The sequence below is a fragment of the Periophthalmus magnuspinnatus genome, chromosome 16 (genome assembly GCF_009829125.3).
Source record: "Periophthalmus magnuspinnatus isolate fPerMag1 chromosome 16, fPerMag1.2.pri, whole genome shotgun sequence".
Classification (NCBI taxonomy): Eukaryota; Metazoa; Chordata; class Actinopteri; order Gobiiformes; family Gobiidae; genus Periophthalmus; species Periophthalmus magnuspinnatus.
Window position 1 is genome coordinate 21,966,204 of NC_047141.1, and position 18,066 is coordinate 21,984,269.

The following is an 18,066-nucleotide window of genomic DNA, read 5'->3' on the forward strand; positions in this document are numbered from 1 at the left end:
TTTAAATTTCAAAGTAATTCATATTTTGATTTTGGAATAGCTCTTAAATTAATTTTGAAATACCTCTCACCTTTCATCTTTAGCTGATCTGAAGACATCTCTGACAGCTGAAACCAGGAGCTGGATGGTGGACTACGGCTTTAAACTGCAACAGGAAATACCGCTCTGAGATGGAGCAGATCTTTACGTTTGTAGATGAAGCAGGAAAGAAACTGAATCGCCAAATCAAAGACCTTGATGACATCCGCATTGCGATGGCAGCGCTCAAGGAGATCCGAGAGCATCAGATATCAATAGACTTTCTGGTTGGGCCTGTAGAGGTGAAGTAAAAATATGTATACATATTTTCATCTTGCAGTGAATCATTAACTGAAAAATAATACAATATTATTTATTTATTTTTATTTATTTATTTAAAAGGGACAATGCACATTAGTAAACACCAGTAAAAAATACACGTGTAAATGTGCCGAAGTTAGCTGCACAGCTAATTTTAATTTGCAAAAAACAAACAGATTCCCTTTCAGATTTCCTTAGTTTTAGTTATATGGAGCACACAGGCTTCTACCTAGCCCTGCTTATTGCTGTAGAAATTAATGCAATAACATTACTTTTTCCAACCAGGAGTCATATGCCATGCTTCACAAATTTGAGCTGTCTGTGGCAAAAGAAGAAGTAGACAAAGTAGACACACTACGATACACCTGGGAGAAACTCCTTTCCCGCACCACAGAGGTGCAGAATGAGTTAGTGGCCCTGCAGCCAAACTTCAGAGGGGAACTGCTGAGCAATGTGGAGGCTTTTGTGGAGGACTGTCAATACTTCTACCAAGATTACGAAAAAGTAAATCTAAACATCAACACAAAGAATGAAAAATGAAACTTGCCATTATCAATTAGTACCTATTTATCTTTCTCTGTTTGACAGGATGGACCAATGGTTGTGGGTTTGGCTCCACAAGATGCAAGTGACAGACTGATTATGTTTCAGGTACCAAGCACTGGTTCTAATCATGTATTATAAATGAGCTTTGTGCTTGTTTTTACATATGCATTTTACTACATTATCAGAATCGATTTGACAACCTCTTCAGGAAATACATTACTTACACTGGAGGAGAGGAGCTTTTTGGACTTCCTGTTACCCAGCATCCTCAGCTGTTGGAAATAAGAAAGCAGCTAACATTACTGCAAAAGTTATATGGACTTTACAACAATGTGATTGAAACTGTCAATGGTTACTATGATATACTCTGGGCTGACATTCACATCGAAAGAATCAACAATGAACTCCTGGATTTTCAGACAAGGTTAGAATTTATCATTCAGAATAAGGTGGAAAAGAGTTTGGCAGAATATGATTAAATTCTAAGCACAGAGCACATTACGTTTAGAGGATACATTTCTAATTTGCTATACATACATTTGCATTTTATAGAACAAAACAAGCACAATCAGAAACAAATGAGGTGCAATAAAGTGTAAATAAAGTACATGTAAAATCAGTAACTTTCTCATCGCTGAAAAAAATCTAAACAGAAAGCTCTGAGGAGGTGTGAGTCTCAAGGGAAATCCGTGCTGACGTAAAAGACAGGACAACTTCCTCTACTGGACTTAATGCTGTCTGTCAGTTTTAGAGGTGTTATTCAGGGCTCAGTGCCCAGTGCTGCAAAAGACCTGTCCTGCATATGTATACAGATGCACTATTTTTGCACATCTTTTATTTTTGGTAAAAATATAACATATTTTCATTTGTGTGGTCAAAATAGATGTCGCAAGCTGCCACGTGCCTTAAAAGAGTGGCAGGCATTCTTGGATCTCAAGAAAACAATTGATGAATTCAGTGAGTGCTGTCCTTTGCTTGAACTGATGAGCAATAAAGCAATGATGACACGTCACTGGAAGAGAATTACTGAGGTGAGACAGAAATTATAACATAGTAAATGTCTTATTTTTGAAATGTATATATTTAAAACAAGTGTGACTCTTCACTTGTATCAGGTGACTGGGCATCCATTTGAAGTGGAGACCGAAACATTCAAGCTACGTAATATTATGGAGGCTCCTTTGCTCAAATATAAGGAAGAAATTGAGGTAATTTATTTGTGAAGTAATTTGAAGCAGTATTTATCTGAAATCTAATTATGGAGTTCACTCGATCTACTGTTTACTGTTTTATGTATTTATGTAGAAACCAATACAAATATTGTAGTATATATTATAATAATTCATTTTAATAAGTGTGAGTTTTTACATCCTCAGGATATTTGTATCAGTGCTGTAAAGGAGCGGGACATTGAACAGAAGCTGAAGATGGTTATTGCTGAATGGGACAACAAGACATTTACATTTGCAAACTTTAAGACTCGTGGAGAGCTGCTGTTGAGGGGAGACAGCACCTCTGAGATAATAACAAGCATGGAGGACAGCCTGATGATGTTAGGATCTCTTATGAGTAACAGGTACATGACGTCAATTGGTGCAAACTGATTCATTACTGTGGTTCATAGCTTGGTGTTATTTTAATTTAATATAATACTTCTCCTACAGGTATAACACCCCATTTAAAACCCAAATTCAGAAATGGGTGCAGAATCTCTCCAACACTACTGACATTATTGAAAACTGGATGACAGTACAAAATCTCTGGATCTATTTGGAAGCTGTGTTTGTGGGTGGAGACATTGCCAAACAAATGCCTAAGGTACCTTAACTGCACATATATACTATCGCTTTCATGGTGTAGGAACTGGCAAAATACTTAAGAGTTTTTAATGCTGTATAATTTGCATGCCATGTTATTGTGAATGGTAGTTGCAGTTCCAAGTTGTTATGAAATCCAGAAACATACAAAAATACAATAATTTATTATTATTATTTTTTTTTTATTTTTTTTTCAGGAGGCAAAACGTTTCTCTAACATAGATAAATCCTGGGTAAAGATCATGATGCGAGCCCATGAGATGCCCAACGTAGTGCAATCATGTGTAGGTGATGAGACTATGGGACAGCTGCTGCCTCACCTCCTCGAACAGCTCGAAATCTGCCAAAAATCACTTACAGGGTGAGTACAACAGGATATGACAAATCATTTAGACTTATATCAAAATACAAGTGGTTCAAAGAAGACAAAAGAGTGAATCTAATATTTTACAATGTGCTCTTCCACAGCTATTTGGAGAAGAAGCGTTTGCTCTTTCCTCGTTTCTTCTTTGTGTCTGATCCAGCCCTTTTGGAGATCCTGGGTCAGGCTTCAGACTCTCACACTATCCAGGCCCACCTCCTAAATGTGTTTGACAACATTAAAAGTGTTCGATTTCATGACAAAGTAAGCTATTATGAGGTACAAAATGCTCTAAAAGGTACATAAAAATCTTTTGTGAGCTGTACATTTTCCTCTGGCTAGGTTTATGACCGGATTTTGGCTGTGTCCTCTCGGGAAGGAGAGACGGTGGAGTTAGAGCGACCCGTTACAGCTGAAGGCAATGTGGAAGTGTGGCTCAATTCTTTGCTTAAGGAGTCCCAGAGGTCTTTGCACCAAGTTATCCGACAGGCAGCTTTGGCTATACAGGACTCTGGTTTCCAGCTGATTGATTTTCTTAATTCCTACCCAGCCCAGGTCAGCCATCATAGCCTTTTAATTTGATTACGTGCAAATGTCTTATGACAACTATTATGAGTGCACTAAAGGCACTTTTCTTGATTTAGGTGGGCTTGTTAGGAATCCAGATGATATGGACAAGAGATGCCGAAGAAGCATTAACCAATGCCAGGTATGATCGCCGAATTATGGCCAAAACCAATCAACTTTTTCTGGACCAACTCAACACACTGATCGACATGACCACTAAAGATCTGGAGACTGTGGAGAGGACCAAGTATGAAACCCTCATCACCATCCACGTCCACCAGAGAGACATATTTGATGATCTTGTAAGTTTGTAGAAAAATACATCCTAGAAAGAAAATATACAATACTAAGCATAATCCACAATCATGCACCATGTAACTTTTCTGTTGGAGGGTATGCCACCTGCTTGTCTCCATGGAGATGTTATTGCTTTGCCTGGAATTGTCTACAGTAGTGCATTCAATGTACTATTTATCTCCATAGAGACAAGTGAATGCAAGAACAATGTGTGGTTGAATAAACAATAAATTAAGCTCAGTAAACAATAACATGAATTCACAGTTATAATGTTACACCTTTTGTGTATCAAAAAAACAGGCCTCTGCAGAGTTTTATAACAAAGCATACTGTATTACGGTGTAAACCTTTACTCATATTTCACCCTTTTGCATGAAGCTTATTACAGCTGTGCTATACTTCCTGTTATTTTCTCTTTTTAACACATTGAGCCATTAGGTATGCTGTTTGCTTCCTTTCATGTGATTGATCAGCTCCATCACTGTCTGATATAATGGATGGTTTTGATCTCCCCGAATGCCTGGTTGTGTCTTTGATTGCCACCTTCCTCTCTGTTTTTTGCTCATTTTGCAGTACTTCTGTTCTGTATGATGACCTCTTTTTCATCCTCATGTCTGGTGCTTTTCTCACTCCTCTACTCCTTTCCTTTTCATCTCCTGTATCCTTCCTAAATGGTGCACTTCGATTTCCTATTCTTAACAGTTGGCTTTTTTCTCCAGTGCCGGCTGCATATAAAAAGCCCCAGTGACTTTGAGTGGCTAAAGCAGTGCCGTTTCTACTTCAATGAGGACTCAGACAAGATGGCCATCAACATCACTGACGTGGGATTTGTCTACCAGAATGAATTTCTGGGCTGCACGGAAAGGCTTGTTATAACACCTCTGACTGACAGGTACTATAATGTTAACGAGGCACCTGTCTTAACATTATTACAGTAAATGTAACCTTCAAAACAAGGAAAAAATGTAAATGTCAAAATAGTAGAAAGGCAAGGTAGGCAATAGGTGAATGTCTTGGGTGGGGAAATGCTTTATTTATGTAGTTTTCTTCAAGATTCAATTTATTTTTTATTTTTTTTTTGCCTGTACAACTTTTTCCAGCTGCACATTAGTGATAAAACATCATTCAGTCAACTTATTGACCTTCAACTCTTTATAAATTAACTTTCAATGACCTGTGTTCTTCTAAAGTAATTATTGAAAGTAAATTAATATTAAACAGACATATTCAAATATTGTATACATAGTTGGTTTTACCTATTATAAACATGACGGACAGAAAAGGACCATCTTAAGTTCAGCTTCTCCTGTGTCAGACCTACAGACACACACCGAGTAATATGATCAGGCACATGGGAAAATAGCAAGAGACAAGTGGAGAGAAACAAGAACAGACAGCAGCAGGGAGTGAACTACCAGCAGACACTGCACAGCATCTCTGTGCTAAGAAGTGGCATGTGGCCTTATGACCAAGGGCAAAATCACTTATTGCTCACTGCTGGATTGTTTTGGATATTTACCTTTGCTATACTATTTTTGGTCGCTTTCTTTCTTTATGTCTATTGGGAAAAAAACCAAAAAAAACCAAACATACACTACGATGAGAGAAAGACAAAAATGATTCACCTGCATAAAAGGTGAATCATCAAATATTTGAATTGCTGATTTGTGCTCAGATTGTTTCCACAGGCAAACCATTTTGTAGGTTGGTCACAAGTACAAAAGCACAATCCAATCACAGCTGTTTCTCTACTGAACACAGACCTAAGCCATACTCCCGAAAGCTCTTCTGCATTACATTGTTTAGTTTAATGTAGATGTATTAACAAGCTAATCCGAACCCCTTGTTAATAGATTGATCAGGTTGCATTGTGGTCATTTTGCAGGTGCTACATAACCCTTGCACAGGCTCTTGGTATGAGTATGGGTGGGGCCCCAGCTGGTCCAGCAGGAACAGGTAACCATAATCCTATCCTTTTGTAATATATCCTTTTTTGTTTTTAATTTAAGACATAATGTTAATTTTGTGAGCATCCACCCTTTCACTAGGTAAGACAGAGACCATAAAAGACATGGGTCGCTGTCTTGGGAAATATGTTGTTGTCTTCAATTGTTCTGACCAAATGGACTTCAGAGGCTTGGGAAGAATATTCAAAGGTACAACGTAATGTATCATTTATCCAAAGGCGTCAGTAACACATTTGAATGACTAATTGACTCTTGATACATTTGTCCAGGTTTGGCCCAGTCCGGATCCTGGGGATGTTTTGATGAGTTTAATCGAATTGACCTCCCAGTTTTGTCAGTGGCAGCACAGCAAATTGCCATTGTACTCACATGCAAGAAGGAAAGGCGAAAGAACTTTATCTTCACAGATGGAGACAATGTTGAAATGAATCCAGAGTTTGGAATCTTCCTAACTATGGTATTGATAAATCAATTACCTACTGGATTTGTTAATATAACAATTTATTATATAAAATAAGTTATTGTGGTGATATATGTTAATATATACTATATATTAACTATATATATGTTAATATAGTATTAATAAGTGTGGCTTGAGTCGTTTAATACAGTGGTCCCCAACCTTTTTATCACCGCGGACCGGCCAACGCTTGAAAATTTTACCGTGGACCGGGGGGCTAATGCTAATGCTAATGCTAATAATTACACATGATACACATTTGACCCACAATTAAGTTAATAGCAGAATAAACCACGCTTACCGATCAGGAACAGCATTCAGTCCATCAAAACACAAGGTCCCTCTACTCCTCAGTCCATCATGAGATCTTCACTCGGTTCCACGAACCGCTCCGGGTCCGAGATGCCTCTAGTTTAACTTGTACAAACATCCACAGTGTCCTCGGTCGCGTACTTCCTTGGTTTTGTCCGTTTCGTCATGTTTAAAACGCAAAACTGCTGCGTAAAATTACACAATACGCGCGCGTAATTTTACGCGCGGATCTTTATATCCAGTCTCGTGTTTTTACGCGGAGAAGTGACGGAACAGATTTCACTTTCCTGCAGCAGATTGGACATGGAGGCTCTAACTTCCTTTGTGGACATAATTTCTTGACTGGATTATATTCTCTGGACCTTTACGGAACGAATGAGACCAACTTTGTGTGAATATGTTGATGTTTGACAGAACCAGAGCGCTCAATGGTAAGTGAAGTCCAAATCCACATTTCTGACTTCTCTGTAAAAACGGCTTTTCTGTCAGCACTGTGGTGATTCGAGGTGTAAATGGTTTAAATATTCAGAAAGATGAATGCCGTAGCTTTCATTTGATGTGTAGATTGTTTGTGTGGGTGACGCAGAAATACACGTACATTGCTGTAAAGTTGTAACGTGTAACGCGGGCGGGCCGTCGGAACGCTAAGTGGTTAAGTTGTCGGCGCTCTAGTGACGGAAATGTAACCGAGAGAATCCGGTCATTTTTCAAAATAAAAGATTTTTCAAAATAAAAGATTTTTCAGACTCAGATAATAAATACAACGGAAATAATTAATTATTTCTTGGACGGCCGGTGGCCCGGTACCAATTGATCCACGGACCGGTACCAGTCCACGGCCCGGTGGTTGGGGACCACTGGTTTAATACATTTATTTAATTATCATAGATGCCACAGTAACAGTAATTGTTAGGTGATTGTAAATTACGTGCTATCCCAAGGCTAGTCATTAGACAGGAATAACTTTTCCTTGTGGTGAATGAGGTTAGAGATCAATTTCCCTTGAGTGTGTGAGGGCGCCCGCAAGTGTGGAAACCCACTAATCAAAGACCAGCTCTCTGAGTCTAAGCCTCAGTCCTCAGGGATTTCTGCAGCTGAAAGTGAGGATCTGCCATAAACTTTAATGATTTTCTTCTGTTAACACCACTTAAAGATATGTGTACTGTTGTGTTAATATTAGAATAACCCAATAAAACATATAGTCGTATATAATATAAAATATAATATAGTCTTTGTATTTGTTTCTATTTTATTCAAAATTAACAGAACCCAGGTTATGCTGGGAGACAAGAGCTTCCTGAAAATTTGAAAATCAATTTCCGATCAGTGGCTATGATGGTTCCCGATCGACAAATAATAATTCGGGTAAAACTGGCCAGCTGCGGGTTTATTGACAACATGGAGCTGGCCCGCAAGTTCTTCACTCTGTACAAGCTGTGTGAAGAGCAGCTCTCCAAACAGGTAAAATGGATGGATTTAATCTGTAGCATATTGTGGCTCATTATGCGTACTATCAATTGCACAGTAAGACAGTCAGTCAGTTTGTCTTTAAACATAGATGTTCTTGAATGTTTTTTTTTTCAGATTCATTACGACTTTGGTTTGCGAAATATCCTATCTGTTTTGCGAACGTTGGGCGCGGCAAAGCGGGCTAACCCTTCTGACACTGAATCCACTATTGTCATGAGAGTCCTCCGGGATATGAACCTCTCCAAATTGGTGAGTTAAAGACACGATTTAATTCAAGATTGAAAACAATCAACACTAATTAAATGGGTAATTTTGTGTGTATTTCTTAGATTGATGAAGATGAGCCTTTGTTCCTGAGCTTGATTGAAGATCTTTTTCCTGGCATCCACCTTGATAAAGCAGGCTACCCAGAATTAGAAGATGCAATTGATAGACAGGTATGTATAAATATATTAGATGCAAATCCCTTTGTGTTTTAGTTAAGTCAACATGTTTAGCTCTTTAGCCTTAGTTGTACTTAAAAAATCTGACCTTCGTTTGTCAGGTTGAAGAAGCGGGTTTAATCAGCCACCCACCGTGGAAGCTAAAGGTCATTCAGTTGTTTGAGACACAGCGAGTGCGACATGGAATGATGACATTAGGGCCCAGTGGTGCCGGGAAGACCACATGTATACATACTCTTATGAGAGCCATGACAGGTACACCATACAGATTTATTAAATATGTACATAATCTTCCATTTTCCATGCACATGTTTTTGATAAGTATCTATTACCCACTAATAGTAAATAGATTGAAAGAATATGTTTTTGTGCTGTCTGTATAGAGTGTGGTCAGCCTCATAGAGAAATGCGCATGAATCCCAAAGCCATCACAGCTCCTCAGATGTTTGGTCGTCTGGACGTTGCCACAAATGACTGGACAGATGGAATATTCTCCACACTTTGGAGAAAAACACTGAGGGCCAAAAAAGGTAAAAATCTTAAAACGGGTTATGATTTCAAGTAGAGCAGTATTGACTTGATGATGCAAATTAATAAAACTATCATTTGTTATAGGGGAGCACATCTGGATAGTTCTGGATGGACCAGTTGATGCTATCTGGATAGAGAACCTTAACTCTGTTTTGGATGACAATCGGACTCTTACTCTGGCGAATGGTGACCGCATTCCCATGGCACCCAACTGTAAAATTGTTTTTGAGCCTCACAATATTGATAACGCATCACCTGCAACTGTATCTCGTAATGGTATGGTGTTCATGAGCTCTTCTGTTCTCAACTGGAGTCCTATACTGGAGGTAATGACTTGAATGGTACTCACAATGACAATTAAGAGATTTGCAGAAGAAGTTACAAGAATGTTTGTGATATTTCTTCAGAGCTGGTTGAAGCGACGCTCGTCCCAAGAAGCTGAAATCCTAAGGCAACTATTCACCTCTTCATTTTCTGAGCTTTTCCGCTTCAGTGTGCAATCTTTGGAGTTCAAAATGGATATGTTAGAGGCTTTTGTCATCATGCAGTCTATCAACATGCTGCAGGGACTCATACCACCAAGAGTAAGATTTCAGTTTTTTCCACATTTTTACATTTGTGTTGTTATTTTTTGTGTTGTGTTTTTTTTTCATCTCCAGGAGCAGTGTGGAGACATATCTAGAGACCACCTGGAGCGGCTCTATGTCTTTGCTCTGATGTGGAGTACAGGAGCTTTACTTGAGCTCGATGACCGGAGAAAGATGGAACTATGGATCCGGGCAAATGACAGCTTATCCCTGAATCTGCCAGAAATTCCTCCTGAGAGTGAAGACACAATATTCGACTACTATGTCACAGCATTTGGTATATATTTATTTTTAAAATGAAATGATTTTTAGAGGACATGGTTTATGGGATTATGACAAAAAAAGCTAATACTTACAATATTACATATATGAATATTATTTATTTTACAGGTCATTGGGTTCACTGGGACTCCAAAGTAGACGAGTATATCTATCCAACTGACGTTACCCCAGAGTACAGCTCCATCCTTGTCCCCAATGTGGACAATGTCAGAACAGACTTCCTTATTCAGACTGTAGCAAAACAAGGCAAGGTGAGAAAAGTTTGATTCATAATTAAACCTGCATTCATTAAAAATATATATTCAAATATATTTATTCGTATCCAATATGAATGCTCTTTCCAGGCTGTGTTGCTGATTGGAGAACAAGGAACGGCCAAAACTGTGATGATCAAGAGCTATGTATCAAAGTGCGACCCTGAGATGCACATGAGCAAGAGTCTAAATTTTTCTTCAGCTACCACACCACTAATGTTTCAGGTGGAGGAATTATTTATTTTATATTATTTATATTTTATTTATTTTTACACATATGCATTGAACTAACCTGTTTAATCAACTACAAATGCAGTGTCTAATTTAATGAATTAATTAAACGTTCAGGCCAGTCAAAGCCTGTCTATTTTTTAGATCAATTACTTTCACAATAGAAATTAGTAATTAAATCACTTATGTTTGTATTATGTATTATGTGACTAGAGATCTGTTGAGAGTTATCTAGACAAGCGAATGGGCAGCACTTATGGACCTCCTGCTGGGAAGAAAATGACTATTTTCATCGACGATATCAACATGCCTATTATCAATGAGTGGGGAGACCAGGTAGGACCAGGAATATTTGGTTTGATCTGTTCTCTGCATTTTCTTTTCACAATCCCAATTAAGGTTATCAATTGTAATGTGATAAATTTATGTGTGCCAAAATAACAGGTGACAAATGAGATTGTGCGACAGCTGATGGAGCAGAATGGTTTTTACAATTTGGAGAAACCCGGCGAGTTTACCAGTATTGTGGACGTCCAGTTTTTAGCAGCAATGATCCATCCTGGAGGAGGACGCAACGACATCCCACAGAGACTAAAAAGACAGTTTTCTATTTTTAACTGCACATTGCCCGCTAATACCTCCATTGACAAGATTTTTGGTAAGAAAATAATCAAAATTATTGTGGAAAGATGAAATCTATACTTTTAGGGTATCCAAATAATATTTATTATTTGTTAATATAGTCATAGCAATCATTAAAATAAAGGCATATCATCATGTGTGCTATGTAATATAATAGTATATAGAAGTCTAATGCTGCAGAAGTCATGCTAATGAGATGACATAAGAACACAATGTACATTACATAATGCCTGGGCTATTTTTTCTCTCAGGTGTCATTGGTGAGGGTCATTTCTGTGCTGCGCGAGGCTTCAGTGATGAAGTGAGAAATGCTATTCATGGGTTGGTTTCTCTGACCCGTCAGCTGTGGCAGCTAACAAAGGTCAAGATGCTTCCAACACCAGCCAAGTTCCACTACATCTTTAACCTGCGAGATCTGTCCAGAGTCTGGCAAGGAATGCTTAATACAACCTCTGAGGTGGTCATTTCCACTGAGGTGAGAATATTATATAATAAAATAGATTTGTTTTCCTGTGAATCATCTTCCGCTTGGCTTCATAACACATCCTAGTCTCTAATGCTAACAAACAACTGACTATTTCACCATATCCATAAATGTCTTTGTTAGTTTTCCTCTGGGCAACCTGACCAGCACCTCAAAAAACATCTCATCCTCTACCAGTATGTTTACTCTCTCTCTCTGTGCACACCCAGAGCATCTCAGTCTGGCATTTCATTTACAACATGAGATGCTCATTTATAATTCTATCCATCTTTGCCATGCCTAGGGTCAACACCTTCATTTCTGCTACCTTCAGTTTATCCTCTCTTTTGCAACTGTTTCAAAACAGAATAACATTTTGTGTCTTACCTATCTTTAAAGATGTCACAATAAAATATTTTAGTGTTAGGATTATTGTGAGGAAAAAAAAAAAAAACAACAACAAATTAACAAAAACGTATTCATGATGTTAACTCATTCATTGACATCATGAACAAAAAATAATGACATTCTTTATTCACTTGTATTCAAATAGCTATATTACATAATACATTATGAATGATAAAATAAAGTTTCATTTGACATAAACAGCCAGATAAGACGTTTGAGTGGTGAAACGTAATCTCTAAAAACCGTTGCTCAGTTGAGAGAATTCAACCTTCTTTTTGCTATATATACTAAATATAATTTATAAATAAATATTTTTTAGGTGCTGCTGGCGTTGTGGAAACATGAGTGCAAACGTGTGATAGCTGACAGATTTACAATGCCTGAAGATGTGGAGTGGTTCGACCAGGCACTGGCAAAACTGGTAGGGGAGAAACTCGGAGAGGAGCGCGAAACAGTAGTGGACTATGGAGTAGACAGATACTTTGTTGACTTTTTGCGAGATGCACCAGAGGCTACAGGTAAGGGACAATACTTTTCAAGAAACCATTTATTGAAAAAAAAATCTGTAATCAAATAAATATGTTTTTAGGCGAGGAGCCAGAGGATTCAGACTTCGATTTGCCTAAAGTGTATGAACCTATTGAGTCATTTGAAAGTTTAAAAGACCGCCTGAACATGTTTCTGAGCCTTTTTAATGAAAGTATCAGAGGGACCAGTATGGATATGGTATTTTTCCAGGACGCGATGATACATTTAGTCAAGGTAACCCAAGCTTTTTTGTCTCACTCATACTTTCACTGTTTTGTTTTATCAAGCTCCTGCTAAATGTAATTGTATACATGTAGGTGTCGAGAATCATAAGGACCTCGGGTGGCAATGCCTTGTTAGTGGGTGTTGGGGGCTCAGGCAAACAGAGCCTAACCAGACTCGCCTCATTTATCGCTGGATACAAGATTTTTCAGATTACTTTAACACGGTACGCTCCTGTTTCTAATGACTACTATACCTTTATTTTCAGTTCTTTGTGATTCAGACTTTCAGATTTTGTTATTGTACATTGTTGTAACTGTAAATATGTATATTTATATTGTACCAGGTCATATAACACAGCCAACCTGATGGATGACCTGAAGGGTTTGTATAGGACAGCTGGTCAACATGGGAAAGGCATCAGCTTCATTTTTACTGATAATGAGATCAAGGAAGAGTCTTTCCTTGAGTATATGAACAATGTGCTTTCATCGGGAGAGGTTAGGGCCATACATATACAACAAAAATAAGCATAATTGTTTTAATATTTCTTCACACACCTAGTTTTTGATTTGTGTATTTACAGGTTTCAAATCTGTTTGTTCGAGATGAAATTGATGAGATCTTAAGTGATCTTATCCCTGTGATGAAGCGAGAATTTCCCAGGCGACCTCCAACCATTGAAAACTTGTATGAGTACTTCATGTCACGGGTCAGACACAATCTTCATGTTGTCTTGTGCTTCTCTCCTGTTGGAGAAAAGTTTCGTAACCGGGCTTTAAAATTTCCTGCACTCATATCAGGCTGCACTATGGACTGGTTCAGCCGTTGGCCCAAGGATGCCCTAGTGGCAGGTAAGCTGATACTATAATATACAGTAAATAATTTAGCTCTAATTAAAAACAAACCAAATGTGTTTATGGTGTTTATGGTGATCTTGCAGTGTCGCAGCACTTCCTCTCCCTCTATGACATTGACTGCTCATTGCAAGTCAAAAGTGAGGTTGTCCAGTGCATGGGTTCATTTCAAGATGGTGTGGCTGAGAAATGTGTGGACTACTTCCAAAGGTATCGTACTACATTTAATTCTGATTGGACTTAATATGCAACTGATGTCATGCTAACATCAGTAAAATTGACTCTAGGTACCGACGTTCCACCCATGTAACACCAAAGTCATACCTGTCCTTCATCCAGGGCTATAAAGCTATATACAAAGAAAAACGCACTGAGGTACAGACATTAGCCAACAGGTAAGCACACACATTGCATAATAATTTGAATGCCTTTGTGTGTTTTCTACTCATACACAACTTTCTTAATTGTTTTTTGTTTTTCAGAATGAACACAGGTCTAAAAAAGTTGAAGGAAGCCTCAGATTCTGTAGCTGCTCTCAGTAAAGAACTAGAGGTGAAAGAGAAGGAGCTACAGGTCGCTAACGAAAAAGCTGATATGGTAGGTGATTCATACTCATATACATTTCTAGTTTCCTTATGACCTTTTAAACATTTGATCTAAGTGAAAAATAGACAATATGCTTCATTCACAGAAAATAAACATGACTTTTCACCTCTGCATTATGAATAGACATGCTTGTATTACTGCTGGAGCCTAATATTTAACCTGATTTAACAACAGGTTTTGAAGGAAGTTACAGTGAAAGCACAGGCAGCAGAGTGTGTGAAGATAGAAGTCCAAAAAGTAAAGGACAAGGCTCAGGCCATTGTGGACAGTATTTCTGCTGACAAAGCCATCGCTGAGGAGAAACTGGAGGCAGCTAGACCAGCGCTTGAAGAGGCAGAGGCATCACTGCAGGTAAAGTAACTAAAGGCTTGTCAAATTAAAAAATTAAGAAAACATGTGTTATGATGATGTTCTGTAATCAACTGCATGTTTACCAAATGTAGTTTCATCAACATATCACTTCATGACCTCCATCTAAGCTCTGGTATAATTGTATCTGTGTGTCTAAAGTTAGCATTTCTCTTTGGGCCTCACAATTGTGTTATAATTAAAGCTGTCTCCTGGCTAGATAGATGCATCTATATCCCTCCCAGCAGTCCCCTGATTATCTTATTTTCCTGTGATAAAAAAACGCTGAAGTTGCTTGAGGCATATGATGAGCTGTTTACATCGATTGATACACACTTTTGAATAATAGATTGCATTTGCTGTTATATATAATAGATTGATTGTTACAAATTAAATATGCAAATTACTAACATGACTTATGACTCAATGCAGAATAGTTTGGGATTGAGGTTAGATTAGTTTACATGTGGGAAGAAGATGTGGAAAATAGTACTGAACTGAGACAGATGAACCGCATTGTGATTAAAATGCAAAACGGATAAAAATGCACAATGATATTTGCAGTATCATATCCTTGACAACAGCCCACGCAATAAAAATAAAAGAAGGTTAAAAGAGGGTTCAGTAAGCTGAAGTTTGTTGTAGAAACACCATAAGAGCTTTCTGCTAGATAATTCTCCGGTGGTAGATCGTGCTGGAAAAAGAGAGAAGGACAAGATGAAACCACTTTCACTGGGACTCTCTGATATTCTCCTGCTGTTTGTCTAATTTTAATGAGTCTCTTGAGGCCAGGCCAGTCATCCTGAAGCTGTAGTGCTATCATTCCTCAACTGCCTTTCCTTTTTTTTTACACTCCATTTAGTTGCTTCCTCTATCTTTTTGAGTGAATAGTGCAAAGCTGTTTTTGCCCCATTCCAAGCATTACTGACATTATATTAATGGACTAAATGGTGCTTACCCGGGGTTAGATTCTCACAATTTTTTTTTTCTGTGCACTCAGACCATCAAGCCATCGGATATTGCCACTGTCCGAACTCTTGGCCGCCCTCCGCATCTCATTATGCGGATCATGGATTGTGTGCTGCTGCTGTTTCAGAGGAGGGTCAATTCTGTCAAAATTGACCCAGAGAAAAACTGCAACACGCCGTCATGGCAAGAGTCTCTAAAGCTCATGACAGCTGGGAACTTTCTAGGCAGTCTGCAGGTGCATACACAAGGATTATATAAGATTTTTCTCTGTTTTCATAACAAGGCCACTGTTAACTGTCTATAAATATATTGTATTTGACTTGCAATGAGTCAGTGAGCTTAACTTGTCTTTTCAGTTTCACATCCTCCTTATTTCCCTATCCCTTGTAGCAATTCCCCAAAGACTCCATTAATGAGGAAATGGTGGAACTTCTGCAGCCCTATTTTGATATGCCTGACTACAATATTGAAACTGCCAAGAGGGTTTGCGGGAATGTAGCTGGTCTTGCGTCATGGACCAAAGCAATGGCTTCTTTTTTCTCCATTAACAAGGAAGTCCTGCCATTGAAGGTAATATACAATGATATGTCAATACTCGGACATCCAAATGCAGCTATACAGAGAATATGTTATGTAACTGATTTGCATGCAGCTAATGCAACAACTAAAATATAGGAAATTTTCTACAGTGAGCTTATATGGATTGATAAAGATAAATACAGAACTGCGAGGAGAATACATTTATTAGACTACAAGCTTCAATTTTAATCTTCTACAAACACACGCTTCCTCCCAAAAACAACATTATAATCTGTCTTTCACCTACTAATAGCAATTTTCCACTGCTCACTAAACCCAGCGATTTAACACAACTGTCTCAAATCCTGCCTTCATTTGTCTTCTTGCCAGTGCAGCCTGTGGGAGCCTAATGCATGACAGTCATTTAATGCTTGCATAATACAGAGCCAGCTGAATGCAATTGCTTTTGTGAATTGAGTTCACCGTGACTTTGACTGGTGATGACCTTTCCCTTGTGTTTCTCTCTTATTATTGTTATTACCTAATTTTCATTCTCTCTTGTTACTTCACTCATTTTCTCATCTGTCTGCCTCAGCTGCTATCACCTGCTGCTAAATGGGTCCTCTGGTGGCTGTAGTTTATGCAGGGGCACAAGAAAGCTGGACATTTTCCTCTCTAATACTCTCATCCTCCCAATCCAAACAGTATATACAAAATAGGTAGACATAACATTTATCAACTGTGCCCAATTTTTACCTTTGACATATTTTTGGCATTTATTTACACAGGCAACTTTTGCTTTGCTTGTAAAGTTGAACATCCTGTGTCTATATGCTGCGTATACTGCGTAACATATTATAGAACACATTTGTGCTATGTTATATATCTTTTGTTATTCTCAATATCTTACTTCACCTCCACCATTTTGTCTACAGGCTAACCTGGCTGTGCAGCAGAATCGTCTTGCCATAGCTAATGTGGACCTGCAGAAAGCTCAGGCTGAGTTAGATGCTAAACAGGCAGAGCTGGATGTGGTCCAGGGAGAGTATGAAAAAGCAATGATGGAAAAACAGGTACAGAATAAGATGTAGTGTCATTGCAACTTAAACAACAACATTAGTCAAACTGAAGTGCTATTCAGTCAATGCAGTAATCTTAGATCTAATACAACAATACAACAGTTGTTTAGAAAACACGCACACTCACTCCAAGTATAGCACAAGGTTGTAATCGGTCACTGATGTTTGTGAATCTGTCACATTGTTGTAAATTCGATCATCCTGAGATTAGCAAATAGAAAATCAAATTTCACAATTTATCTACCTACGCTAAATGAAAGATGTAAAATAACACATTGAATAAGTTAAATTAATTCATTTTTATTTTTTCCTACAGTACCATGCATAAATGCCATCTGTTTTGTATTAACAGTGGAGCTTATGCAACGTGCACCATTGACAGTGAACTGTTACTTGCAGAACTGACACAGACACTTTTCAATCATTTATAAGGGCAGTATATATACCCACCTAACACATGCATATCCATAAAGCTTTTTCACGCTTTCCCACTGAGGCTTTTAAAAGTTTATGTTTAGTTTAGTATTTTAAGTGACAATGTACAGAGACATTAAAAAAACCAAAAAAAACATGTTCACACAGATTATAGCTAAATAATTTAGTTCAACCTGCAGTCCCTGATAATAATGTAAACAAGGAAATGGAATATTAAACCTCATACGTGCTTTTCACTGTGTTGTATACAAGAATATTATGAAAGCACACGCACACTTACAAAATAGTGTTGTAAGATTATATAAAAAGGTGGTTGGAAAACAACTAGCCCCCCTTTACCCTTTCTCCATCTTTCAGGCTTTACTGGAGGATGCTGAGCGCTGTCGACACAAAATGCAGACAGCCTCTAGCCTGATAAGTGGTTTGGCTGGTGAGAAGGAAAGATGGACGGAGCAAAGTAAAGAGTTTGCGGCTCAAACAAAGCGCCTTGTCGGTAGGTCTTAAAAGCAAACAATGGTGTGTGAAA

At 38.1% G+C, this 18,066-nt stretch overlaps 1 protein-coding gene across 1 annotated transcript in view; it reads left to right on the forward strand.

Moving 5' to 3' along the window:
- dnah5 (dynein, axonemal, heavy chain 5) overlaps window positions 1–18,066 on the forward strand; it is a 43,342-nt gene that overhangs the window by 13,086 nt on the left and 12,190 nt on the right. The window contains 43 exon segments of the mRNA XM_055228086.1: window positions 84–139; window positions 141–320; window positions 625–843; window positions 928–990; window positions 1,071–1,309; window positions 1,769–1,916; window positions 2,001–2,093; window positions 2,262–2,461; window positions 2,550–2,703; window positions 2,900–3,063; window positions 3,171–3,327; window positions 3,406–3,618; window positions 3,708–3,932; window positions 4,647–4,819; window positions 5,813–5,883; window positions 5,976–6,083; window positions 6,164–6,351; window positions 7,933–8,127; window positions 8,251–8,385; window positions 8,466–8,573; window positions 8,681–8,834; window positions 8,963–9,109; window positions 9,195–9,436; window positions 9,518–9,694; window positions 9,770–9,974; window positions 10,088–10,230; window positions 10,324–10,458; window positions 10,678–10,800; window positions 10,909–11,122; window positions 11,358–11,581; window positions 12,297–12,495; window positions 12,567–12,739; window positions 12,823–12,953; window positions 13,074–13,227; window positions 13,314–13,581; window positions 13,671–13,794; window positions 13,872–13,979; window positions 14,067–14,181; window positions 14,365–14,541; window positions 15,539–15,742; window positions 15,898–16,077; window positions 16,962–17,099; window positions 17,898–18,033. Of these exon segments, the coding sequence (XP_055084061.1) occupies window positions 84–139; window positions 141–320; window positions 625–843; window positions 928–990; window positions 1,071–1,309; window positions 1,769–1,916; window positions 2,001–2,093; window positions 2,262–2,461; window positions 2,550–2,703; window positions 2,900–3,063; window positions 3,171–3,327; window positions 3,406–3,618; window positions 3,708–3,932; window positions 4,647–4,819; window positions 5,813–5,883; window positions 5,976–6,083; window positions 6,164–6,351; window positions 7,933–8,127; window positions 8,251–8,385; window positions 8,466–8,573; window positions 8,681–8,834; window positions 8,963–9,109; window positions 9,195–9,436; window positions 9,518–9,694; window positions 9,770–9,974; window positions 10,088–10,230; window positions 10,324–10,458; window positions 10,678–10,800; window positions 10,909–11,122; window positions 11,358–11,581; window positions 12,297–12,495; window positions 12,567–12,739; window positions 12,823–12,953; window positions 13,074–13,227; window positions 13,314–13,581; window positions 13,671–13,794; window positions 13,872–13,979; window positions 14,067–14,181; window positions 14,365–14,541; window positions 15,539–15,742; window positions 15,898–16,077; window positions 16,962–17,099; window positions 17,898–18,033 (6,960 nt within the window).